This window comes from Alternaria triticimaculans, assembly GCF_023758025.1.
Source record: "Alternaria triticimaculans strain BMP 0046 chromosome Unknown scaffold_6, whole genome shotgun sequence".
Classification (NCBI taxonomy): domain Eukaryota; kingdom Fungi; phylum Ascomycota; class Dothideomycetes; order Pleosporales; family Pleosporaceae; genus Alternaria; species Alternaria triticimaculans.
This window is the reverse complement of record NW_026055963.1, coordinates 669,838-695,414: the sequence shown is the minus strand read 5'-3', so window position 1 is coordinate 695,414 and position 25,577 is coordinate 669,838. Positions and strand designations below refer to the sequence as shown.

Genomic DNA, 25,577 nt, shown 5'->3' with positions numbered 1-25,577 from the left:
GCTGGGACGCTGGGGTCGGTCGTTTCTGCGTTTACTAAACCCGACACGGCATCCTTCGGATATAATAGCAGCGCTGCGAACACGCAAACTTTGGGACCGTGACGCTGTGTCACCATCAGGCTTCCGCTGTCTTCTTGCTGGTAAAGTCTGTCTGTGCCCCTGCCGCGGCTACAGCGGGCCAACTTACTGGTTCCACGATACTACTATGGAGGATGTACCTTTTTCCTTTTTTTTTATCTGGATAAGATAAGGTTTACCTCGCGGATGTGACCTCTCGCATCTTCTGGAGCGAGGTGGTTAGTGGAAACGCTACGGCTATACAAGAGGAGGTAACAACTAGGTTTGCGGATTGTAGTCATCGATTTCTTGCTTTGTACTCGGAGTATCAGCCTTTTTGTTGCCTGTTCTGCCTAATCTCGTTTTCGTTGACGGGCAGAGTTGCCGTTGGCGATTTGCGTCCATGCATGTCAGACTGGACATTCCACCTCATGCCACTGCGGCTTTCAGGGCTCGTTGCGAGGGCAGAGAGTTGTATGCGGTGGTTGCGTATGGTTGCACGGTAGCCACGCATTCGCTAAACACAACATACTGCAGTGTCGTACCACCCGACTCGCTACACCCAACAGTCCTTAGTATACCTTTATAGCAGTACCCCATGTCTCTCCCTTACCCAGGTACTCGCACAACAGCACGCCTTTAAGCCCTCGTCCCGCTCTGTACAACATTGGACGCGAGCTGGGTGGGCTGGGACTGGCCCCACTGCGGGATGCTGCTGTCGTGAGACATTCGTTTATCTGCCTGCAGATCTCAAGATGACTGAGACAGCGTGGCCTGGCTCCAGTAGGCGAGTTTGCGGGGGGAGATGAGATGCATGGTCGGGTCTTTTGATGTTGTGCATCTTGTACGATGGATGTGTGCAGGTCGCCATTTGCTGTGTATACGGTAAGGGTGTTGGCGGGTTTGCCGCGTTCCCCGTTCCCTGCTCCCTGGCTCGGGGAAGGTGAGGAAGGGTGTTTCCAGGGTAAGTAGGGTGATGTGGAGCTGGCGGGGATGATTATGTTCGTTCCGTCCTCTCCTGCCGAGAGGGTGACGTAGAAGAGGTCACTGACGTCTCTTCCCTCTCGCTTCTGAATAGTATGCAGAGTGTTACTGTCCCTTCAATTCCCACGTTGCTCAAGTTACAGGGCTTGCACAAGTATGCTAGAGGGGCAGCGAGATCCCAAAGTTTTCGGTTTCTTACGTTGCACCAGATTAACGCCATGTGCTCATGTCGCACCGGGGACGTGGGCGCGAGGGACGGCCGCTTGGTCCTACGTCGTGCAGTCTCACAACACGAGAAGCCCATCTTGTTTCTACGGCCCTGTATAGAACTCCACTCATACGTTCGATCTGTCTTCCAGTAAAGAAATATACCTTAGTTGTCTATCAGAAGAGCTACAAAAAAATGCGGCGTACGTGAAACACCAAATGAATTAAGTATCAAGGGCAGTCCCAACACCAAGCGTTACACTTCTCTATAAACGCGAGTCGAGGCACCCATCAAATGCACGCCAACCACACAGAAACTCTACACGAAGTAGGCAAGCGCTCATCATCTCACAACATCCCGACCCATCCCAATCCCCTTTTCTCATCCCTTCCTAAAGCAACAAAATATCGCCCCTTACCACAGCCCAAGACAAAAGTACAGCGCCCACCGACCTGTCATCTCCAAACTCGATCTTACAACCTGCAAGCCATAGACCGTCTGAGCCTGCGACCCAGGGTCTCTACGCCGTGTCACTATGGCTGATACATGATTGTGCTTAGGTGCAGGGATAGAATATGTTGCGCCTAGGCGAACGGGAAGAAACGACATGCGTGCTCACGATGATCTGCTGTACATGTATAGCTTGTGGAGGCTTTAGCCACCGGCTTGTAGGGAGTGTAGTTGTGAGGTGCGAAGTGGGTCTGTATCATGGGAGCCTTTTGTTCATTTTCAAGGCTCGAGCAGTGGGATTACGATCATTAGTAGGGTAAGGTTACTACGTGCGCTGGCGGAACGGAAGATATCACTGCAGGAGCTGGATAGTTTCTCAAATGTCACATGTTTGTTCAGTTTTTAGTTTTACGAAGCCTTGCGTTTTTTTCTCTTCAACAATCAATAAAGTCAAATATGAATGCGCCTAGCATTCTGATGTAGTAAGATACGCCGTGTCCAAGACCCTACAACCTATTTCTGCGCACATATAGCCCAGTCAAAGCTCCAAGACTTAGCCGCCATGGAGCACCAAGAATCACATGAGAAGTCATTTCGCCAGTAAAAAGGGTAATGCAGAATAAACTTTGAAAATGTCTTACACACTGCACATGCACGAAGCTGACAACTGACAGGTGTAACTAGCGACAACATGTATTATCGTCTCGCTACCCTTATTCTTCTGCCCTGCATGCACGCGGTGCAACATTCGCTTCCGAGACCCTTCTCTTCTAGTCTAGTAAAGTAAGACGCGTGTTCCCGCCTCTGTGACCAAGACACACATAACAGCGCGAGCGAGGGTATAACGAAGCCATGGTAGCAGGAAGCAGGTAAAGACGAAACAAGCCGCTCGTGCGTGGGCAGGAGACTACTTTTAGCATCGAGAGCATGGGTGAGAAAAGGGTTCAGTACGCGTGCGTGTGTGTTACTAGTGTTGATGCAAAACACTGACACGGCAGTCTCGCTGCGGCCCGTCAACCATGCACGTCGCCCGTAACTTTTCTCAACAGCATATGTCTTCGCGGCCGCACATGTGAGCGCCTGCAGCTACTTCCCGAACACGAACCAGGAATCCGGAGGCGAGACTGCCTATCGTGCAATGTCAGGGCCCAACCATTGTCATCGCTGGAGTCGGGTGTCTTTGCATGATGGGTGCTGCGTCTCTCATGTGAACTTCGCCATGTTTACATATCGTGCGAAGCTGTGGTCCTCGCTTTGGTCGACGCCGCGGTCGTTGACTGCCTGCCTGTATCGCTCTTTTAGGCCGTTTTCTGGATCATCTGAGTCCATCTCATCCTCGTAGTCTAGGTCTTCGTCCATCATGCCGGCTTCGTCGGAGTTTTCTGCGTCGCTGACTGTCTCAGGCTCTTCTTTTCGCGGCTTGCTCTTTGGTTTTGCGCCCGCGCCGCCCACCTTCATGTCCTTCATCATCTTGTCTAACTCTCGTTCACGTGTCGCTTTCTTCTCTTGCTCCCTCTCTGCCCTACGTCGCTCAAGTTCGGGCTTGTAGTCGCGCTCGAATTCTTCCTTCTTCTCCTGCACGCCCTTGAAGAATTCATCCATGCCATCTCCGGTCATAGCACTAACGCCCACAACACTGAGATGCTTGTAAAATTCCTCCAGTACCAGTGACATGCTGTTCAGCAGACTGCCCATGTATCCACTTCCTCCGCCCATGCCTTCAGCACCGAAGCTGCCACCCTCTTCCTCGTTGCGTAGGGCGGTTTGGAAGGCCTCGAAGTCGGTCATCCAATCCTTCGCGAACTGGGCGTCTTGCGCGTCGGTCTTGTTGAAGACGAGTATCATGGGCAACTTTGTCTTGTAGAGAATGGAGCAGGCGTAGAGCATGTTCGACATGAAGGTGCTCGTGCTAGTTGTGCGCGGTGTGTCGATGATGTATGCGATGACGGTGGGGAATGTGCTGGCTAAACTCGAAAGCAGAATCTCTCCACTTGCTGACCAGACGAAGACCTCGATCTGCCCTGGCGTGTCCACGAGGATGTGTTTGACCTGCGGTTGTTGCGCCGGCGCTGCCTGCTTGTCCTTGCCCCCACTTGTCATGAATTCGACTGTGCTTTGCTCTGGCTCCTTCACTGGCGCTGGCGGCTGCGTTCGCTTTTCCAACAGACCAATGACCTGATCAATCTTTGTACTGAACAAGTTCAAGCTCGTCAAGATACCGCCGTTGGGTCCTAGGTTGAACTGCTTCATGACCTCCTTGTAGTTGACACTGTCTCGGATGTCGATGTTGGGTGTGAATGGGACATGGTGGACGGCGGGGTCGAGGTTGATGATGTACGGGGGTGTCGGGGACGCTTTGGAGACGGAGGGTTCGCTTTGAGTTGGGTCGGGATGAGTGTAGAGATGTGAGACAAGGCGCTGCATAAAGGTCGTCTTGCCACTACCAGCCATGCCCACGCAGACAATCGAAACGGGTGTGTTCGAACTGGCGGCAGGCGCAGAGCCCTCTGGAGCCTTTGCGGAGGACATTGCGGAAGTTGTGCGCGTGTTTTGTAGACGATCGAGGGGTGAGAGCGAAGGTTCGGAGAACGAGTGGTAAAGTGGCAGCGGTCTAGCGGGGGAAAATGCGTGATGCTTTCCAAGGTTGTAAGGTAACGCAGTGTTGTTGATAGCCGGATGTAGAGAGTTGTTCTAGAAATTCTTAGGCGGGGCGGACGCGCGCTAGGGAATCCGCCGCGGTGATGTCAGGCCCGAGCTTCGAAATCCGTCACCAAACTTTCCTCTCGCGAGAAGTCTATCAACACCAATCGACTTAGTATCACCGCCAACATGGGTCTGGAGGATTTCGAGAAGGAGCTCGCGCAGACCAAGAAGAAGGACGACAAGAAGAGACGCGATCGAAGCAGAAGTCGCGACAGACACCACAAGCACCGCTCATCGCGCCATCACGACGACGACCGAGACGAGCGCCACCGTCACAAGCGATCGCGACACCATCGCGAAACTTCGGAAGAGCGCGCGCGGAGGAAAAGGCGTGAGAGGGACGAGAATGACGACCGGTCGCGACGGAAACACAAGGAACCCGCATCGAGCGACGAGGAAGACCGTTTGACGCGAAAGCGCAAGTCGCGACACTATGAGGAAGATGAATCGTCAGGAGATGAGGTGCCCCAGGAGAAGGACTACGCGCCACCAGACGACGATATCCTCGACCAGCAGCTCGAAGACGCAGCGAACGCAGACCTGCAACGCGACGACTGGATGAAGGCGCCTTCTTCCATGGATGTCGAATATGTGCAGCGCAAGAACAAGGAGGAGAAGGCGACATATGTGAAGGCATCAGATGAGGGTCAGCCGGCGCTCAAAATGCATCACGCGGAGCTGAACCGTGATTTGGGAAACTCCAAGGACCGGGAAGCTGTCGCGGAAGAACCCGCGCAAAGAGAAGTTAGCTACACATTCGGTGACTCGGGTGCGCAATGGCGCATGACGAAACTGAAGGGCATCTACCGAAACGCAGAGGAGTCAGGGCGAAGTGTAGAAGAAATAGCCATGGAGAAATATGGCGATCTACGGGACTTTGATGAGGCGCGTGAGGAAGAGATCGAGCTGGACCGCAGAAAGATGTATGGGCAAGACTACGTCGGAAAAGAAAAGCCATCCGGCGAGCTATTCGAAGAACGCAGACTCAGCGCAGACATCCACAGGCCGTCTCGCGAGTCGCACGAACCCTCAGAGCTACCCCAAGGCGAAACAGTGCAGGACCCCCAACCTGCAACAAACACTGTCATGCTCAGCCAGACCGAGCTGAACAGACTGAAAGCGCAAATGATGAAGGCAAAGATGAAGAAGGCGCCCGAAGCAGCCCAACTGGAAGCCGAATACAACGCCGCCCTAGCCGGCAACTCAACCTCCCAAAACCGCGACGTCGTCGTCCTAAACGCAATGGACAACCGCATGCTAGCCGGCGGCCGACAAGGCGAAGTCATCGCCCTAACCAACAAACGCGGCACGGAGCGCGGCCTCGTCAAAGAAAACGAAGAAATGACCATCGACGACATGGTCCGACAAGAACGGCGCACGAAGAACCAAGCCGGCGGCGAAGGCGCCCTGCTCGCCGAAAAGATAGCCAAAGACAGCAAATTCGACAACGACCTCGACTACATCGACGACAACGCGACCAAACTCGCCGCGCGCGCCCCCAAATCCTCCATCAACCTGCGCAACGCCGCGATCCAAGACTACACGAAAATGAACCGCATCCTCGACGCCTGCCCCCTCTGCCACCACGAAGACAAGTCCCCGCCCCAACCCCCCACCGCCCCCATCATCAGCCTCGCAACCCGCGTCTTCCTGACCCTGCCCACCGAACCTGAAATCAGCACCGGCGGCGCCGTCATAGTCCCCATCCAGCACCGCACCAACCTGCTCGAATGCGACGACGACGAATGGGACGAAATCCGCAATTTCATGAAGTGCCTCACACGCATGTACCACGACCAAGGCCGCGACGTCGTCTTTTACGAAAACGCCGCTTTTCCCGGGAGAAAAGGACACGCGGCGCTCAACGCGGTGCCTATTCCCTACGAACTAGGTGACACGGCGCCTGCGTTTTTCAAAGAAGCGATTCTGGAGTCTGCGAGCGATTGGACGCAGCATAAACCGCTTATTGATACGCAGAAGGCGAGTCGGAATGGGCTTGGGAAACAGGCTTTCCGGAGGAGTCTGGCGAAGGAGATGCCGTATTTTCATGTTTGGTTTGAACTAGATGGGGGGCTGGGGCATATTGTGGAGGATGAGAGGGCGTGGCCGAGGGGCGATTTGTTTGCGAGGGAGGTGTTGGGCGGGATGTTGGATGTGGGGGTTGAGGTTGTGAAAAGGCAGGGGAGATGGGTCAAGGGGGATCGGAGGGTTGAGGGATGGAGGAAGGGGTGGAGGAAGTTTGATTGGACGAGGGTGCTTACTGAGGGTCAGTAGGTGGACCTGGTTGTCTGTTTATGAGGTTGGATATGATAGAGATGGAGTATGTTCTCAAATCGAAGGCATTTGTTTCGTCTATCCTGTAATGTCGATTGCCCATGCAAAATCATTATCGCTTGCTCGCTCCACAAACATCTCCCCATCACACACTACTACACTACACCACAACGATCCAACCCCTCGAGCCGAACATATCCATGCGTGATTATACCCTTCCGCCCGTCCATTCACTCAAGAGATTATTACGCTTAGCACGCTGCGCTTTTCATGCTAGTAACATACGTACGGGTGCATTACTGCCCCTCCCCTCTCCACCGCCCCTTCGTCGCCAAGGCAGGTTGTTGAGCACGCTAACCACACAAAAGCAAAAGGAACAACCCATTTTCCCAAACGAAAGCCTAGGGTATCAGAAGTGTAAGGCAAGGCAAGCTTTAGGCGAAATCAGCCGAGTACGAGAAGCCACGGAATTCTTCCTGCATGGCTTGTGAAAGCACTAGATGTGTTGTTAGCAAAAGCACATATATACATGGTTGAAGAACGTACCAGACTGCACAGGCGTAAGCACAGGCGTGACACTTGTAAACTCGGTATCGAAGTTGCTAGTATCCGTTGGGCTCGTAATCTGTGGCGTAAATGGCGGTTGTACTCGCTTGTGGTAGATGTCGTCCCAGTTGATGTTCCTGAAGAAAGCATGTGACATGATCTCTTGCGCATCGGTCGGTCCGGATCCAAGACGCATCTCAGGCTCACGGGTGAGCAGTTTCTGGAGGATAGATACCGAGTCGCGCGGCATGTGAATGGGGTAGAGGGGTTCGTCAGCAAGAATGGCGTCGTAGATTTCGTCTTCGTCTTCACCACGGAAGGGTGACTGTTGGAGAAGCATCTGGTAAATGAGCACACCAAAGGCCCACCAGTCGACGGCGCGGCCGTACTTCTTGTCAAGAAGAATCTACAAAATGGCGTTAGTGACTCGATTTTGTGATGATGGACGAGACTTACCTCTGGTGCCATGAACTCGGGAGTACCACAGAAGGTGCTGGTAGTTGATCCGTACCACATCTCTTCCTTGCACAATCCGTAATCACCGATCTTGATGTGTCCATCTAGCGTGAGCAGAATGTTATCCAATTTCAGATCACGGTAGATGACGCCGTTCTCGTGGAAGTACTTCAGTGCAAGGCAGACCTCGGCAGCATAGAACCTGTGGACATGTTAGCGGTTGCCCTTTTGATGATGATCTGGTAACGTACTGAGCGCGCTTCGTGCCGAATTGGCCTCTCTGAATGTGCAACATCAAGTCACCACCACTGATGTACTCCATGACGAAGTACACCCGGGTCTCGGTTTGGAAACAAGCGTGCAAACTCAGTAGGAACGGATGCCTCTCCTTGTTCGCGATCAAGAAGACTCTCTTCTCTGAGCGTGTGCTTTCCACTTCGTCGTTTTCGATGATGAACTCTTTCTTCAGGACCTTAATAGCGTAGAGCTGCTTGGTGCTCTTCGTCTCTGCCAACATGACCTTTCCGAAGTTACCCTTACCCAGGACTGCAAGGAAGTTGAAGTGGTCCAGGCCGATCCTCTTTCCAGTTCCTTGTGTGTTCGCTGCCGGTGTGACCTTCTTGCCTGGTGCTTCTATTACCGCCGATGGGGGTTGTTTCGCGGGCGCGGAGGGTTCTTGCATCTTCGGTTGCGAAGGAGGCGCTTGTTGCTGGTGCTGGGGTTGCGCTTGTGGCGATGGCTGTGGTAGAGCGTATGAAGACTTTTGTGGGTAGTTGGGCATCGCTGCGGGTTGTTGATGGCTCGGTGGGTAGCTCGGAATGTTGGCATATGCCGATGGATCGTAGGTGGCCGATTGAGGAGCTTGCTGTTGTGGTATGCGTTGATCTGCTGGGTATCCACTACCGGACGTCCTTCCGCCCGGTGGCGCATAGTCCGTGTTACTGCGGCCATAGGCAGGTTGAGCTGTGGTTTTGTTCATCGCAGCTGCAGCCGCAGCGACCGAGGATTGAGTGCGTGGGCCCGACGAAGGTCTTGAGCCTGCAGTAGGCGATGTGGGAGCCGCGCCAGAGCTGGATCCGGAGAAGGAGGCTCTTGCCGCATCGATTGACGCCGCCGATGTGGCATAGGATTGTTGTCGTGGAGGGCCAGGCGGAGGACTCATCTGCTCTTTTCCGTAAGAGTACCTGTCGGATTGAGCTTGGTCTTGACCGGGTTGACCTGGAGATTGAGGTTGCGCTGGTGGCAGAGGTTTTGCTGGCTTGTCCGGTCGCAGGGTTCGTCCGCTCATGCCTGGGCCCGACGATGATTGTCCTCTTCTCGTCCTCTTGATTTCCATCAAAATCTGATTAGCCACTTCCATGGACATACCGCAGAAGTCAGGTACGAAGTGAACGCAGTGAGCGTGACAGGTGAGACCACATTCTGAATCACCGTTAGTGAGGTTTGCAAATCGGAATAGTAGGTCCACTCACCATTGCACTTCTTGGTTTGTTTCCGACCAAGTGGCAGGACGTAACCGCAGTGACAGCACCAGTTGGCACCCATGTTGGAAAAGTTTTCGAAGCGATGAGGAATGCGGTGGTTGAGCTTGGCCTCGTCTGGGTCGGTTTCGGCGTTGGACTGAGTGATGCACTTGGTAACAACCTTGGGGTAGCACTTCTTGTGACACGTGTAGTTGCAGTCCGAGCATTGCATACCGGCGGCATACTTGAGGAACTCACCACAGAGCGCACAACGCATAACGTTGTAGAATTGCTGCTGGACGAACTTGTGTCCGTATTGCTCGACGACGTCTTCTTTACGCTGACGAACGGCACCTTTACGACCAAGACCAAGATCGAAGGGTTGCTTGTTGCCGGTGTTTTTGGCGAAGGACATGGTGAGGTGGATGCGACCAACCGGCTCCAGTGAGAACCAGTCATCAATCATAACGGGTCCTGTTTGAGGTTGGGGACCTCCAGGTCTCGCGCCAGCAGGTCCAGGACCTCCAGCACCGGCGCCTGCAAAGTTCTGCCCTGGCGGAGGCTGGAACTGCATGTCGGGCTGAATGCCGGCTGCAGCTCCTCCCATCTTGTCAGCAGCCACCCAGCCTGAGTTCGCGAGCTCCGTCTCAATCTTCTTCCTTCGCATTTCTTCGGCAATGTCTGATATGCGGACCCACAACATGCCGATGGGCAGAAGGTGGTCGCCTGTCTTGTCGTATACGGTAATCTCGATCTCGTTCGCCTTGTCGATGGCGAAGTCGTGAACTTCGTCTACCCAGCGGTCGTTCCGTGTGGGCTTTGTGCGACCCTTAATAGAGTCTTCGACTTTGATGTTGACAAATGTTTCCGGGCCTCGACTAAAGCGCCCAGTAGCTGCGTGATCGACATCGGCGACGGCATGTACGCGGAGGGAGAGGTGGCCGCTCAAAGGTTTTCTTTGACTCGGAATGTTCAAACTGTCATCTGGGCATAATCAGCATGTGGCAGCACACAGTATCGTTGGGACTTACCGTCGCCATCGGCGTCGCCCTCGATGTCGACGTGGAGATCCTCATAACGCTTCAACGAGTGCTTCAACAGCTGGATCTTCTGGTTACTCTCGATGCGCTTGGCTTCTGCGTCTGCCTTGCTCTTGCGGTCGCCTTCCATTTGGTATAACCGCACCATCTTCTCGATTCCATCCTTGTACTGCTTTTCGACACTGAGCTTGAATTCGAGCTGGGACAGCATGAGCTGGATGCGGGGACCGAGATGCGGGGTATCATATTTGATGAGGTCTGCGCGTGTTAGCTGAATAGATTACTGACGTATGCAGCAGGTGTATGTACCCAGTTTGCTGAAGTTCGGTCGCTTGTTGGGCGCGCCGGGAGCTGGCGGGGCATATGGCGCGCGAGGAGGCTGCAGAGCTTGCCCTCCGCTAAGCTGGCTGTACTGGCTTTCAGGGCCGCCGTAGGCTCCCTGTTCTTGCACATAGCCGTTCCAGCCGTCTTTCGGGGGGGGAGTCAAAGGGTTGTTGGGGCCGCGGCCTGGTTGCAAACTCATGTTTTCCATGCCTGTAGAGGTTCTCTGCACGTCCAGGTCCCGTAGCTTCGACTCAAAGTAGTCAATGTTCCGGCGGCCATCTTTGATCTGTCCATCGAGGCGGGAAAGCACGGCCGGGTTGTTGGTCGACTGGCGCATGGCATTGGCGGCGTTGATGAGGGCCCTTTCACGGTCGATTTTGCGTTGCACATTGGCAACGGTCTCGTCGACGTTCGCCATGGCGGCGGTCGTCTACGGCAGGTGGGCGCGGAGGGTGTCAGGAGATTTCTTCACCGACAGAGGCGACGGCGTGACACGGTGCCCAGCGGTGGTGGGCTGCGAGGGTTGCGTCGGCGCTCGGACAGGCAGCCGTGACGTAAGCAGCTTCTGCGCGCAAGCAACAGCCAGTCCAACGCGTCGTCGGCGGCGGCGGCGGCAGGGAGGTCGCGTAGGTGAAGCTGGCGGGCGACAATGGCGGAGTCGTCGTGCTGTGGTGATGTCGTTGGGCGAACAGCGATTTAGCTCACGCATAGGGTGGCTTAGCGGAGCCCCACTTTCCCCCTCTTCGTCGAGTGGCGTCGGGAAAGGGTTAAGTGCCGCTGTCTATCAAAAGCCGCGGGTGCTGTTTGGCGTCGTCGGGCGCGAGTACGAGACAGCAGAGGTGATGACGGCGACTGTCTGGGCGGCCGTGGCTGTTGGTGGGGAAAAGACTAACAGGCAGGCAGCATGGCGGGGTGAACTCTCAACACCGTCTCACAAGGGTTCCATGGAATCAGGCTTATTGCCCTGCTTCAGTCATACCACTTTGACTTCTCGCATCCTCTCGACCACATCCCGAATTCTTATCTTTGTTGAAGGCAGGTGCGCATGACGCCCGCCCGATTGGGCACCGACGCCTTGACATGTGCGACCTGATCTGACTGTGCGAGGCTTGTTTTCACCCAAACTTCCTCCATCACTCCTTGCACAACTCTCTGAAACCTTCATCACACCGTCCACCACGTCTTGCGCGTCAAGAATTGAGAGCGCTGATGTCGGTAGGCGTGTTTCCGTTGTAGCGCATGAACACGCGCTCCATCGACTGCTACCCCATCAGTTCGCTCACGCCAAGTACGCGTCGTACTTTCTTATGCGAATCCTAGCTTGATATGTGGGCGAGATTCTCGACACATTGCTTTTCCCGCATTCAGAATGTGTGCATAATCGCGTTGATCTACAGCTACTGCTGACCGGTCCCGTTGCCAGCCGGTGGAGCTAATGTATCGTGTAGTGACAACATGCAATGTATGAGATCTGCGAAGCAAGCTGGTAATCATACTCCAATGTCCTTGAAGATGGCAGACGGGAACCAATCGAGGCCTAGTGTCCCTTCAACGACCTCATCTCGTCGTTCTACTATCCTAGGATGAAGGTCTGCACGAGGGATTTGAGCTTCGAGCCTGTTGATGTCGATGAGCTGCATACAGCTAACGACTTCGTGTGCGCCACCGATCCAAGAGCGAATGAGAACGGTCAAAGACACAGCCTCGTGCCAACACTTATTTTACGTCGCACTCGCTGCTGCCTACCCTCAGAGTACCTCTGATAAACGACGCACGCGCTGGTGGTTCAAAAAGAAAGAAAATCTACTATTCGAGTTACACCTAACCGTTCTGAAGCTACCAAAGCGGCCGCTTCGACGTACACATCGTATCCCGCACTGGCCGATAGCGAGGCTTGACCACAATATACACTCAACAGCAGCTCACTCGGCAGCTGTGAACTTGCCGTCAGCCATGTCTTTGCTAATCTCAAAGACTCTCGACTCCATCCCGCCCTTCAAGCACACCCCTCTGGATCACACGCAGCCGTCCATCCGAATCATGAAAGTACTACCGGACTTGTCGCCAGAAGGTTCTGTGCAGTGCACGCTCACGCACGGGACTACTGACGATGATTACACGTGTTTGTCATATACCTGGGGAGACGAAAATACGACATGTCCAGCCCTCATGAATGGCCAACTCTTCTTCGTCCGACAAAATCTGCACAACTTCATGCATGTCGTGCGGAGGCTATATCCTTTAAGGCCCTTCTGGATAGACGCTGTTTGTATCGATCAAGGTACCGTGGCCGAGAGGAACCACCAGGTCGCCCAGATGGGGGCTATATATACTGCGGCAGCTCATGTCCTCGTTTGGCTGGGCAGCAGCAGCAACATCGCTGATTTCTTCCGCGCTTGGAACCAGCGCTGCAAGTCAAAGAACCAAGTATCTTCGTCGATCAGTGCAGAGGGGGAACTGAGAAAGGTTGAGGCGGAGTGGGTCGAGAATGGCTTGGTCGAGCATGGCTCGATCGAAGCTGGCTGGGTCCAATTGGCGAAACATGCATATTGGACTCGGGCCTGGATCACGCAGGAAGTTGCACACAGCAGATCACTCAGTCTTTTGGCAGACGTCGTGGAGATCTTCGACCTCCAAGGTATTGCCAGACAACCATGGTTTGCAATCACGAATGCCGAGGTAATGTTTCCTGTTCAAATCAACATAGCACAACAACATCGCACGAGACCCAGAGATTCGCTCTCGTGGTTGCTTCTAAGATTGCCATACCAAGAGTGTCAAACCCCTCGTGACCGAGTATATTCGCTCTTGGGGCTTGCTAGAGAGGGCACACAGATCATGGTCGACTATGGCAGTTCTGACCTAGAATTCATCCTGATGTTATTCACGGCATGCAGGAACTTAGCATGCCTATGCGGTCTTGGATTACTCTCCAATGTGTTGGGGAATCTGGAAGAGATGGATGTGCAAGCAGTGACGGAGGCACAATATGTCACCCATACGCTGCGAATATCCTCGGCGTTCATCATTCCGCATGAGAACTCAAGGCTGGACTTCGATAGGGCTAAGGCCAACTGCCCATGGCCGAATCAAGCGAGCAGGGTGTTTATCTTCAAAATGGATGACATTTGCGGCAACGAACCCCAGAACATCATCTTTGAGGTGGTAGACTTTGGGTACAGGAAAAGGAGACAGCAGATATGTCGTATTGCTCGCCTGATGTCTTCAAGCGAGGTTTCTTCGAACTCAGAGAAAGGAATATTTCCATTCCATGGTTGCGCTTGTCGACACGATTCAGGGTGGTGGCAGCAACCGAGTGGGTCTTCAGAAGGACCTATGCACTATGATCATGATAGTAGGACTTGGCAACCTTGTATCGGAGCAAGACACCACTCACAATTGTGTTGGTCTTTTCAGCCTGGTCCGGGAAAGATAGTATCAGACTGGTTCTGCGTGCAGTTGCAAGCAAGGCGCGCAGACACCATCAATCAGGACTTGTATAACAAGCATTATCCACCGCATCTCGATATCCATATGTCTGCCGAATACACCCTAGTCCTTCCCTTGTCAGTTCTCTTTTCGTACACTCAGCAGTCGAGAGCGTTTGAGGATTTAGAAGCGCATTTTAGATCGGAGTCTCGCCCCCGTCGATCGTCGATATTGGGAGGAGGTCATTTGGATCTATGTGGACGGGCCCGGTTTCAGCATGGTGCTTTTGGAACGATATGGCAGTCACCTTGCCATACACCCAGCATCCGCAAGTGTTTCAGGACCTAGAGACATACCTCGACCCTGAGCAAACTATCAGTTCCCCATCGCGTTCGAGTGGTCACAATCGAGCGTTGTGTACAAGGGGTCCTACCAACCGTTCTGTCGTTGTGAAGACATGGAAACGAACGACATTGCAGGATATTTGTTTGCACGAGGGGTTTGACAGCTTCGCGCGAGAGAAAGAACCTGTAGATTTACCATAAGTATGACAGTACTATCGGGTCGGCAGAGTCTAAGTACCTAATGCAGCAAAAGAATTCGATGCCTACCTAGGGACCTTCTAGAAGTCTGCATTGCCTTACGGGTTTATTAACTTTAGTTCTGTAATGGACAGCAGCGCACCCATCAGCTTTCTTGCCTGTTCAAGGTGTGAGGCTATTTGTGTAGCGCTGGTAGGGCATCGTGGCAGGTCAAAGCCTCCAGAGATGGTGAGCGCCGAACTTTGATAAATAATGTAACAACCCTAACCGCTAGTTCTACCTAGCACCTGTTACTCGTGCTTAATAATTAAACTAGTATAGGTCTTAAAAACTTCCTATATATACGCTAGCATTTCTAGAATAACTTAATTATCTTTAGCGTTAATAATTACTATAAAAGCTAGCTCTCTTATACTTAAATTCTAATCTCTCTTTAGAATCTTATTAAGAAGTATAGTTAGAGCGTTAATCTTTTTATTTAGCTAGTTTTTAGCTATTTTATCTTCTAAAATATTATTAGAACTTTATTTATCTTAATAATAAAGAGGCTCTTACTTTATTTTTTAAACTACTAAAGTAGTGCTTTATTCTTCTCTATATAAAAGTAGATCTCTTAGCTTTTATTTTATACTAAATTATACTTATAAATTATATTACTAAAGTTTATTCTTATAGTAGAAAGATTTTTAATCTTACGTTTTATATTTTAGTACTATTAAAATTAGCTAAAGAATATAGCTATATATAGACATCTTATTAGTATAGTTATCTTAGCTTTATTTTTTATTATTAGATATATTATTCTTTAAAGTATATAAGCTTTTTATAAACTTATTACTAGGTAATAGCTTTACTTATAAGACTTTCTCTATCTAGAGTACTATAGTATATACTATACTACTTATAGAATAGTAACTATATTAAGCTTATAACTTTTTTTAAAAACTTAAAAAACTTTTTTAAAGACTTTTTTCTAACTAATTTATAAGTCTTTTATTTATATAGAAACTTATAAATAATTATACAATTATTTTTTAGTAAGCGCCGTGGGAAGATATACTCTCGCGCTTGGAGGAAAACCATGGGCGCGGTCATTTCGATCATAGGGGCTTACTCGTTTAGAGATCCACGAACAAATGCCAAGGACTATCATGGTAGTGGGTAATCGAAATAGATGTTTGGTACATCTCAGCCATGTACAAGGAGCGCCCGGGACGTCTCGTACATTTGGGTCTGGTGTCCATGAACTGCTGGGATGTGTATATCTCTGGCCCCCATCTCAACAAACCACCAGCGCAAATGCGAACCCAAGTCTAGGTCCAGTCGTGTCTAGAGACGGGCAGGTCTGAGCGAACGACTCGGCAGTCGCCCGCGCCTCTCAGTGCAGGATCTGGGATCTGGGCAAGTCTGCATCCGGCTAGCGCCACCCATCTACGTCATGGCAGGTCGCGTCAATTGGGTACGTAAGGAGAAGTCGCGCGTCGAAACACCGACTTTTCACACTCCACCAGGCACTATGGCCAATGGCATAACATACAGACGCCATTGTTAGTACCATTCTGCCACTCCTGCTCTCGTGCATTCCTCGCACGACAACGCGTTCGTTGAGCAACTGGGGTCACGCGCCTCACCTCAGATAGGAATGACTGCTCCGAGCCGTCCACGGGGATTGAAGTGATGGTTCCATGCGTGTCTCTTCCCCATGTTCTCTCCTATCCTTATGGGCTCCTTCCATCCGCCCATCTTCATCACCAGCCGTCTCGAAGGATTCGTGCAGCGGTTGAGAGTTGATAATTCAAGGTACAAGGTCTGCGAGTCGGGCCTTTTGCGGAGCATTTCGCAAGCGAGGCGCGACTAACGCAGGTTCGCCAGCGACGCGCTACCCGTACCCCCTACCGACAACGAGTCCATCAGCCGTCGCGGCTAGCAGCCTCACGGCAAGCTGCCCGGGCACGGAGAACTGTGCAGAAGCTAAGAAGAAGAGAGAGCCGATCTTTCCAGATGATGCACTCCCGACAATGCGGCACCTCCCAGTATCATGACAAGAAACATCGCACGATCACCAATGGATCTATCCTGCACTGCGCGATGTATCAGAATGTCAATACCCCTACAGCTCAACAGGGCCATTCCATGGACGGCGAGTACGCGAGTGTCAGTCGCGAAGATTTCGAATCCTTCAGGGTCCATCTATAGGAGCCGTTCAGGAGCCAGGCACGTAACAGCACCCAGCAATATGGTCCAGCCGTGCCACATTCACCGGTTCCACATCATCAGGCGACCCACGCCATATCTAACCTCGACACGGGAACGAACGTCGGGTGAGGGTCGCCGTACTTTCCTAGCAGCATCCTAGATTACGCCTCAGAAGCTATGCCAGAATGCGACAAAAATCTGTCTCGTGCGGGTCTTTCTGGCGGCTTGTGCTCGACACAGCTGTCAGATTATTTGTTGGACTGATGTGGATACTCGAGAAACCCGGAAGATCAACGAAAACAGGTTGATATGCGTCCAATTCTTTCCCTTCTTGAAACCAGGTCGGCTTGTTGCCTCCGCTTGGGTCTGCTTCACAACTATTCGCAATGTCCTGAAGCATATGCATCTTTGCATCGCATCCTGATGTGTTTCCACATGTTCCTTCCTTAGTCCTTCTTTTGCATCTTTTCTGCATACTTCATCCCTTCGCTCCCCACTTCGCGCTCTGGGAAGCCGTGGCTATCAGCGTAAGGGTATCAACATGACTTACTACGGCGACAACGCTCCTGAGCTTGCTGCTTCAGTCATCGCACTGGCAGTTATTGCTTATATTCTTTTCGGATTGCGAGTCTATACGCGACTACACAACAATGCTTGGGGTTTGGATGACTGGAGCATGACAGCTGCAACTGTGAGTCAACCTCGAGGATTCCATACAAGACAACTCAACTGACAGGAATGACGCAGGTCCCCTTTACTGGCTTGACAATAGCATGCATTGGGGGCGCCTTCAGCGGAGTCGGGGTCCACGACGACAACCTCAACGCAGAGGAGAAAGTTAAAGGGATGGAGGTACGTTTACACCTATCTCTAACTCTGTAATTTCTCCATGCTAAACCATGTAGTTCTTCTTCTTCTTCGAGGTCTTCTACTGTGCAGCGATCATCCCTATCAAGATGAGCATCTCGTTCATGCTCATTCGCATCGCATCCCGGAGAAAAGCCTACATCTACAGCTTGTACACTGTTTCAGCCATGTTCATCGTCATGAACCTGATTGCGATGCTGTACATCATTTTCCAGTGCGCGCCGGTGTCGTACGCTTGGGATACCTCGACCCCTGGTGGAAAGTGCAATCCAGCGCAGACACTGGCCGACATATACTACGCGACGACTGCAGTCAACATTGCGACGGATTGGTTTTGCGCACTCCTACCCATACCGCTGCTCTGGAACGTACAGTTGAACCGTAATGCTAAGCTTTCGGTCGGCGTGATTCTCGGTCTCGGTGCATTGTAAGTTTCGCTTATCTCTTGGGAACCAGATCACCGTCTAATGCTCCACAGAGCAAGTCTTTCAGCATGCATTCGTCTTGTCTACACTGTTAATCTGACCAATGCGACCGACTACCTTCGTAAGTTCCCATATCCTTCTGTTCCCACCGGGCAAACGTACTGACCAATCCTGCAGATGGTGTATCTAAGGTGATCCTCTGGGGTTACGCCGAGAATGGCGTCGGCATGATCGTAGGATGCGTCGCCACACTTCGTCCCCTCCTCCAGCGCGTACTCAAACTCGGAAGCAGCGGTAGCTCACATCCCCACACGCCTGCAGCAGGCTATGCGAAACGACCAGTCATAAAGAGTCGTCTGAGTGGAAGAGACGAAGAGTGGGTTGCCTTGGAAGATGGCCAGATGGTCAACATGGTCCATGGGCAAGGCAGTACTGGGAGCGAGGAATACATACTGCCTGTGAAAGGCGGAGGCATACAGGTTACCAGAAGCGTCGAGCAACGATCAAGCGCCTTGAAAGACTAGGGGTACACCACCCGAAAAAGCGCAAACTGAACACAGTCACGAAAGCCACATCACATTAGAGAACTACGAAATAATACAATCAGAACCAATAGACAAATCCAACAACATACTTCTTCAGACGAAGAGTCAAGCAGGTCTTCGTGCCTACCCCCCAATGTACGGCGACGCCTGCACACGCGCGTCCAAGACCACACAAGCAGCATGCCCAGACTGGGGCCTATGGAGCCGCATGATCGTACCGCGGAGCATCGCGGAATCGAGAAAGCGATAAAAAACGGGTCCACACGAATGAGGCGATCCTCCTCAGTCCTGACTCGGCAGGCCAGCCGATCAGCTCTCCCCATCCAAACACAACTCCAGACGCCAAAAAAGAAAGCGTTGCCATGTGCCGCCTTACACTACGGCAATGCCGAACGTGTTTGTCGCGTGGCTTCAACGCTCAGCGCCTAGACGAACGATGACTCGGTTGACTTTCGGGGAAATTGAGGAGCGAGCGCCTGTGGGACTTGGAACGGGCTTAGGCCACGGGTGTTACGGAAGAGCGGCACTGGGGGTCATGGGGGTCGTCTTTTCTCCCGGGCGTGCGCAACGAGCTTACGACTCTTCACGGTCAAGAGAACAATTTTACACCCATAGGATAGTAGAAATAACAACCTAGGAATTGCACTCGATTTTGCCGGTACTCATCTTCGATATTAACGCAGACTGCAGAGCCGCCTCCCTTCAGTTCCTTCTTCTCCCGACACCCGCGCATTGCCCAGGTATGCTCGCGCCAATGTGATCGGCAATTGTCGTAGCAATCGCCTATTTTGCGTATTCTGGGAATAGTTGTTCGGACAAAGGGGCACTGCGACAATGCATCGAGCGATTCGTAGAGGCTGCGTGGTGCATCGCTCAAGCCGAAGTATAGAGGTCTAAGGAGGGTGCAGGTGGTGTACTGTACCCGCGAAGCAGCCCCACTGTGTCGCGTGTCAGCGTCGGTGCATGTACTTCACGTGGAGGTACTGTATATGCGCTGCACTGGTTTGATTCTTGGTTTGCAACGAACTCCTAACAGAGATGGAAGTATAGTTGTCTTTTTCTAGACCAACACGTCAATGATTGGCTGAGTAGCGATGGTTCTGACCATGCAGTCAGCAATCCTACGGTTTGCAATACGCCTTGCCAACGCCTTGATTATCCGCAACATATGTTGTAGATATAAAGATGACTTCAAAGTCATTGCTCATGTTGATAATTGGTGGTCCGAAAGTGAACCCATCGCCATCATGACAGACTTCGAAAAGGCGTACGAAAAGGCGATCGCAGACAAGATTCTTCCTGGATATGCTCTTCTCGCGGGCAACAAGGACGGTTCGTAATCATCCTTGGCACAAGGTAACAGCGATCTAACGATAGAGCAGGTAAAACCCTGTACTCTGGAGCGAAAGGTGTTCAGTCACTTGCGGAAGGCTCGACACGTCCTTTCCAACTCGATACAATATGCGGGATCGCATCAATGACGAAGCTCATGACCGCAGTGGCAGCGTTGAAGTGCGTTGAGGAGGGACTAGTCACTCTCGATGAAGATGTGGCCAAGTACTTGCCTAGCATTGGGAAGTACGGCATCATAACGAGCTTCGACGAAAAGACAAATGAGGCGGTCACTGTGCCGAACACCACGCCGATCACCCTGAGGCAAGCGTTGTACTAATGCACTAGCTGCTGAGAAACTGACCGGAACAGGATGCTTCTGAGTCACACGAATGGCCACGAGTATGACTGGCTCAACCTTGATCTGGGGAAGTGGCGCGCAAGCCGCGGAGAGACCCCGTCTTGTGGGCCGACTGTTGAGGAGAAACATACCCTGCCGCTTCTCTACGAACCAGGCACCAGCTTCAAATATGGCCCAGGATCGGACTGGGCCGGCAAGGTCATCGAGAAAGTGTCGAGGAAGAGACTCGATGCTGTCATGAAGGAGAAGATCTGGGATCCTCTTGGAATAACAGGCATCAGCTTTTTCCCAGAAGAGAGGTCCGATATGAAGGATCGCGTAGCGAACATCAGCACATTGAATGAGCAAGGTGAGGGCCCGGCAACGGATGCTGGAGGGTTCGACGTTTTCGTCGATGCCACAGACTGCCTGGGAGGTGTGGGTGCTTTCGCGAGCGCAGACGCCTACTTCACCTTCCTTCAATCAGTCTTGAAGCGCGACCCCAAAATTTTGAGCGAGAACTCTTGGACAGAACTTTTCAAACCGCAGCTCGACGAGCGGTGCAAGAATGAGCTGAACGACTACCTCAAGTCTTCACCTCTTCACACGCAGCTTCTGGGTATGGGTCTGCCTGAGGATATCGAGAAGCAATGGCCGTTCGCTGGAATGATAGCCGAGCTAGGCCAGGAAGGACGTATGGATGCTGGGACAGTCTTCTGGGGCGGCGTTCCTAGTTTGACCTGGTATCTCGACTTCGAAGCTGGGGTCTGCGGTGTGGCGTTCTGCCAGGTCATCCCGCCGATGAGCCCGCGCATATTGAAGCTGCATGAACTGTTTCAGAGAGCTATGTATGAGAAGGTGGCCGCCTAATAAGTTGGAGTATGTTGGATGAGGGGTTGAGTGGCACGGTGGACTGTCGAGAATGCGATAGAGGCAATGGTTGGTCTGTGCGCTTATCGATAGGAAAGTCAAGACGCTCCCTTTTCGAGCTAATCTCAAGGACTCCATCTATTTTTCTTCCACGATGCCACCTTCACCAAATTGGACATCGAGATTTCAGTGTGTAGTGGCATCAGTTTCATGTCCTGTCAATTCCAAAGTTGTCAGGATGCTTAAATCCAGGCGTACCCCGCATTACGGACTGAATTGGGGCACGGTCCTGCCAAGCGCTTGCTGCCTATTGCCTGCCTTACTGCCTACTGGCTAGGTAAGAATTGCACTCAGTATGCAGCAGTGCAATTCTATCACTATATATAAGAGCAAGCCTGCCTCCCTCGAAATATATCGAGTGAGAAAAACCACGTTCCCAGTGGTTTCTTTTACCAGTCTTTGCGACCACTACTGAACCCAGTCGTCGCACGCCCTTTCTTCGGCCAGTCTTTCGAGCCTACCACTCATCCATTTTCCTCATTCGAGACAGTTGCGTCAGACTTAGCCATGGCGACGTCGTCCGGCAGTGTGTTTGGGGCGACGCTCAAGACCATCACAACCACCAAGCTCGAAGAACTTGCGAAGCAGCGCGCAGTATTTGAAGAAGAGTATGCTGCACTCATCACCGCCGCGAAAGCCGAAGCAGACCCACTGAAGCGCGTATGTCTTCTTCTCGATGGCTCGAAAACTTGTTTGGGCTTCCAGACGGAGAAGAAAACCAAGGATGGGCGAGTTGGTCGAGTTATCAGCGGAACATCCAGGAACCTTCGTCTCGAGACTGATCTCAAGAACCTCGATCGCTTCGTCGAACAGGCCCGCTTCGATCCCTCTGTGTCGAATAAGGTCCTCTCAGATTGGGAACAGACCCTTCTACGGTATCTTTCCATTCAGTCGACCAAGTACCAGTACGCCGACCTCTACGGCAAGCTCGTCACTGAATGGCTTTCTTCTGAAAAGTCTACAACAGACGATGGCGATGTCGAAATGGGTGAGAGCTTCGAAGAAGTGCCTGGTGCTAAAAAGCTGGCGTCCCGCGCCGCATGGGAGAAAGACGTCTTCCAAGCGGCCGAAGTAGACGAGCAAGCACTGAGGTCCTATCTTGATGAGTTGTTTCAGGCGAACAAGAAAGACAGCTCCGCTGCCATTCGCGAGCTGCGCAAGACAGTCGAGAACTTCGAGGCTAATCTGAACTATTCGACACCGTTCAACCCCACTAGCCTTCGCTCCACCATCGAAGGCCTTCTGAATTCCGATCTTCTTTCGAATGAGAAGCGAGAAGCGCTCAGGGACTTCCTCGGTAACGGCAAGTATACATTCTTCGTAGAAATATCTGGTAGCTAACAACCCCGCAGATGTGATACTCGCCGAATTGTGCGACATTCTCAACGTACGCATGGCATCTCTCGATCGCTGGTCTTGGGGACCGCATGTTCTACTAGAGCAGCGAAGGAAGATCAACGGCGACTTCTCTATCCACTTCGATCCGGACCTTCTTCAGGCGATCTTCCTCCATTACGTCGGTGTAAAATGGTAGGTCGACTGCTACCGCAAGACATGCACAAACGAATGCTAACTGAATAACTTCTAGGTCTGTCTTCTTCAAGTCCGCATTCTTGGCCATGCACAAGCACCAAGCCTGGCCGAGAAACTCCACAGAGGTCCCGAAAGTTGACCGTTTACGCCGATCGTACTTCCTGGGCGACAAAGGCACGGACACTAAGTCCAGTGTCGAGAAGAAGCGGATGAGCACACACCACAACCGATATTTCGCTTACCAGCTACTGGACTATGATACACAGCAAGTCGAGGCACAAGATGGTGAAGAGGAAGCCGAGTATGGGGACTACGTCGCCAAGAAGCGCAAACCCAACGTGCAACGGGAAATGGCTGACAACCAAATGCAATACCATTTCAACACAATTCAACAACCGAGCGGAGGAAGTGTAAGCCAACTATCCCAACTAGCCAGCACCCAGGGAGGGAGGACAAAGCAGACAGCAAGAAAGGCTACTAGCTCTAGCTCGGCTAGAGCCGCTGCGCCTAATCAGCGTAACGGTGCCGGCTTGTTTGGAGGGAACGCCCAAGCGGAGGTAGACGAAGACGACAGAGATCGCGACGCGTGCGACTGGGAAGATGAGGTGCACAAAAGTCAGTCGAAGAAGCCTATGGAAGCAAAGCAAGGCGTACTTCATCTCTTGTCCACCGAAATTGTTTTGAACACAAGACTGCATGGAGGACTGACCTGCTTCTCTACGACTTTTGACTCGTGGAATTCACTACTGCCACATCAGACCATTTATACGGTTCTAGACTTTCTTGGCGTCTCGGATAGGTGGAAGAAGTTCTTCGAGCGATACCTTCAGGCACCTCTGAAGTTCAATGATGACCCATCCGCTGAGCCGCGTTTACGCCGTCGAGGCATGCCAGGCTCACACGCTCTTAGCGATACTTTGGGGGAGGCAGTGCTATTCTGCATGGATTACGCAGCCAACCAAGCCGCCAGCGGGCCCGATCTATACCGTCTTGGTGATAACGCCTGGTTCTGGCACAGGGACTACAACACGTGTGCCAAAGCCTGGGCAAGTATCGTCAAATTCACAGAAGTAACGGGAACTAAGGTCGGTCTCCTGATTAAATCTACTCATGTTGATTCAACTGACGACAATTATAGCTTGACCACAAGAAGACAGGCAGTGTTCGCATCTCACGCGACTCCGATGCTGAGATTGACGATCGGCTCCCGGAAGGTGAGATTCGATGGGGATTTCTGCAGCTTGACCCAAAGAGTGGCCAGTTCAAGATCGATCAGAAGATGGTCGATGGTCATGTGGAAGAGCTACGCACGCAACTGCAAGGAAAGCTGAAGAGCGTCATCGACTATATTCAGGTCTGGGTAAGTACTGAAATCCCCCTGGTCTCTTATCGCAGTCTCTAACCATTGGGAACAGAACTCGTATGCGGCTACGTTCTTCAGTTCCAATTTCGGGACCGCTTCCAACTGCTTCGGCCGCGAACATGTCGACATGATGCTTGCGACCCATCGCCATATCCAGGATAGCATTTTCCCTGATGGCAGCATCGTACAACATCTCAAGACAATCATCAAAGAGCGCTTCTCTGTTGAAGATGTGCCAGACGGGTTTCTCTTTTTCCCGGTCGAGCTTGGGGGTCTTGATCTGAAGTCCCCATTTGTTGGACCCTTACAAATCCGAGACTCGGTCAAAGAGAACCCGTACGATCTGTTGGATGAATACGAAGAGAACTTGCACAATGATTATGTCAACATCAAGCGCGCCTTTGATAAGGGCACCCGGCATAATGTGCGCCGCGGTTTCCAGGACGCGAACTGGCAGCCTGAAGACCCCAACACATTCCTGCCCTTTGAGGAGTTCACCAAGTACCCCGAGACGTTTTCTGCCGTTGGTAAAGCAGGTTTGACGGAGATTTACAAGGAGCTACTCGAGCGCCCGAAAGAAAAGCCCATCGACGACAGTGAACAGGTCCTGCAAGCGCTGGAGCAACTCGAGGGCCAGAGCAACTTACTTGGCATCACCGCAGACTGGTATACTATGGATGCGTACTGGAAGTGGATCGCACAAATGTACGGCCCGGACATGATTGGTAAGTTCGGTGGCCTCAATGTAGTTGACTTCGGACTGCTGCCCATCGGTATGGTATCAATGTTCCGCCAGAGGCGTACAAAGTGGCAGGGTTGAGCGCAGATGAAGCACCGGAGCAGTTCACGGTTCCTCAAGTATGTAGCACAATGAAATCATTTGGTAGACACGTCGGTTAGGCGATGAACCACACGGACTTCGTCAATCTCGCGCAAGGCTGACGTGCGTCTGGTACCGCGCCCTAGCGTCTTTCCCCGCACCCGCTCCTCGGGCATGACCTCGACACTGGTCTTCCTTCTTATATAACTTGAACAGCGCCACTGTGCTCATAGCGTTGTGTCTATCAAAATGTATCACCCACGCAACGTACTTTTACATGGCATAGCCTCTGGGTGCGCCTTGTACCCGCGAACATGTTGTACGCCGACAGAACCTCAGCTGGACAATATCAACGTCCTAAAATCGACTAACAGTAAGTTGCATATCCTCAGTCCAGTTTTTACCGAGCTATTGGTACATGACTACGCATTGCGATGCTTATTTGAACGACTGAGACCCCCTGGTGTCTTCATCACGTCTCGCCCAGCGATCAGCATGAGCACCGAAGCCTTCTACAACGCAGAATAGCTTAAGAGGGCGATGCGGGATCAAATGGAAATGAAACACAAAATGCGCTTCCGATCGTCTAGTCAAGCTGACCGTGTACAGTATAGAGACGTGCCACGGCTCTTGTCCGGTGGAATTGAACACCCCCACAACGCCTCCCGCATGCACACGTCTCCATTGATGCCCCCGAAAGTCTCAGCAGAAACTGCGCGACCTTTCCTTCTCCAGTGGAAAGGCACTACG

The 25,577-nt window shown here is 52.1% G+C and overlaps 6 protein-coding genes across 6 annotated transcripts; 4 read left to right on the top strand and 2 right to left on the bottom strand.

Annotated features, from left to right (window-relative positions):
* Positions 1-2,902: 2,902 nt before the first annotated feature.
* J4E78_005122 (uncharacterized protein) lies at positions 2,903-4,228 on the bottom strand (the record flags this gene model as incomplete). The annotated part of the gene is made up of 1 exon (XM_049365744.1): positions 2,903-4,228. One exon carries the CDS (start codon positions 4,226-4,228, stop codon positions 2,903-2,905), a length of 1,326 nt encoding a protein of 441 aa, XP_049222459.1.
* Positions 4,229-4,528: 300 nt separating this feature from the next.
* J4E78_005121 (uncharacterized protein) lies at positions 4,529-6,676 on the top strand (the record flags this gene model as incomplete). Its single annotated transcript, XM_049365743.1, has 1 exon — positions 4,529-6,676. The coding sequence occupies one exon, from the start codon at positions 4,529-4,531 to the stop codon at positions 6,674-6,676; it is 2,148 nt and encodes a 715-aa protein (XP_049222458.1).
* Positions 6,677-7,110: 434 nt separating this feature from the next.
* PKC1 (Serine/threonine kinase) lies at positions 7,111-10,923 on the bottom strand (the record flags this gene model as incomplete). The annotated part of the gene is made up of 7 exons (XM_049365742.1): positions 7,111-7,172; positions 7,223-7,628; positions 7,679-7,880; positions 7,930-9,100; positions 9,151-10,125; positions 10,173-10,439; positions 10,491-10,923. The coding sequence occupies 7 exons, from the start codon at positions 10,921-10,923 to the stop codon at positions 7,111-7,113; spliced, it is 3,516 nt and encodes a 1,171-aa protein (XP_049222457.1).
* A 6,595-nt stretch (positions 10,924-17,518) lies between these two features.
* J4E78_005119 (uncharacterized protein) lies at positions 17,519-18,488 on the top strand (the record flags this gene model as incomplete). The annotated part of the gene is made up of 4 exons (XM_049365741.1): positions 17,519-17,524; positions 17,578-17,966; positions 18,018-18,085; positions 18,142-18,488. The coding sequence occupies 4 exons, from the start codon at positions 17,519-17,521 to the stop codon at positions 18,486-18,488; spliced, it is 810 nt and encodes a 269-aa protein (XP_049222456.1).
* A 1,268-nt stretch (positions 18,489-19,756) lies between these two features.
* J4E78_005118 (uncharacterized protein) lies at positions 19,757-21,051 on the top strand (the record flags this gene model as incomplete). The annotated part of the gene is made up of 3 exons (XM_049365740.1): positions 19,757-19,841; positions 19,892-20,174; positions 20,214-21,051. 3 exons carry the CDS (start codon positions 19,757-19,759, stop codon positions 21,049-21,051), a joined length of 1,206 nt encoding a protein of 401 aa, XP_049222455.1.
* A 567-nt stretch (positions 21,052-21,618) lies between these two features.
* J4E78_005117 (uncharacterized protein) lies at positions 21,619-24,827 on the top strand (the record flags this gene model as incomplete). The annotated part of the gene is made up of 5 exons (XM_049365739.1): positions 21,619-22,408; positions 22,464-22,641; positions 22,700-23,729; positions 23,783-24,004; positions 24,060-24,827. The coding sequence occupies 5 exons, from the start codon at positions 21,619-21,621 to the stop codon at positions 24,825-24,827; spliced, it is 2,988 nt and encodes a 995-aa protein (XP_049222454.1).
* Positions 24,828-25,577: the final 750 nt, after the last annotated feature.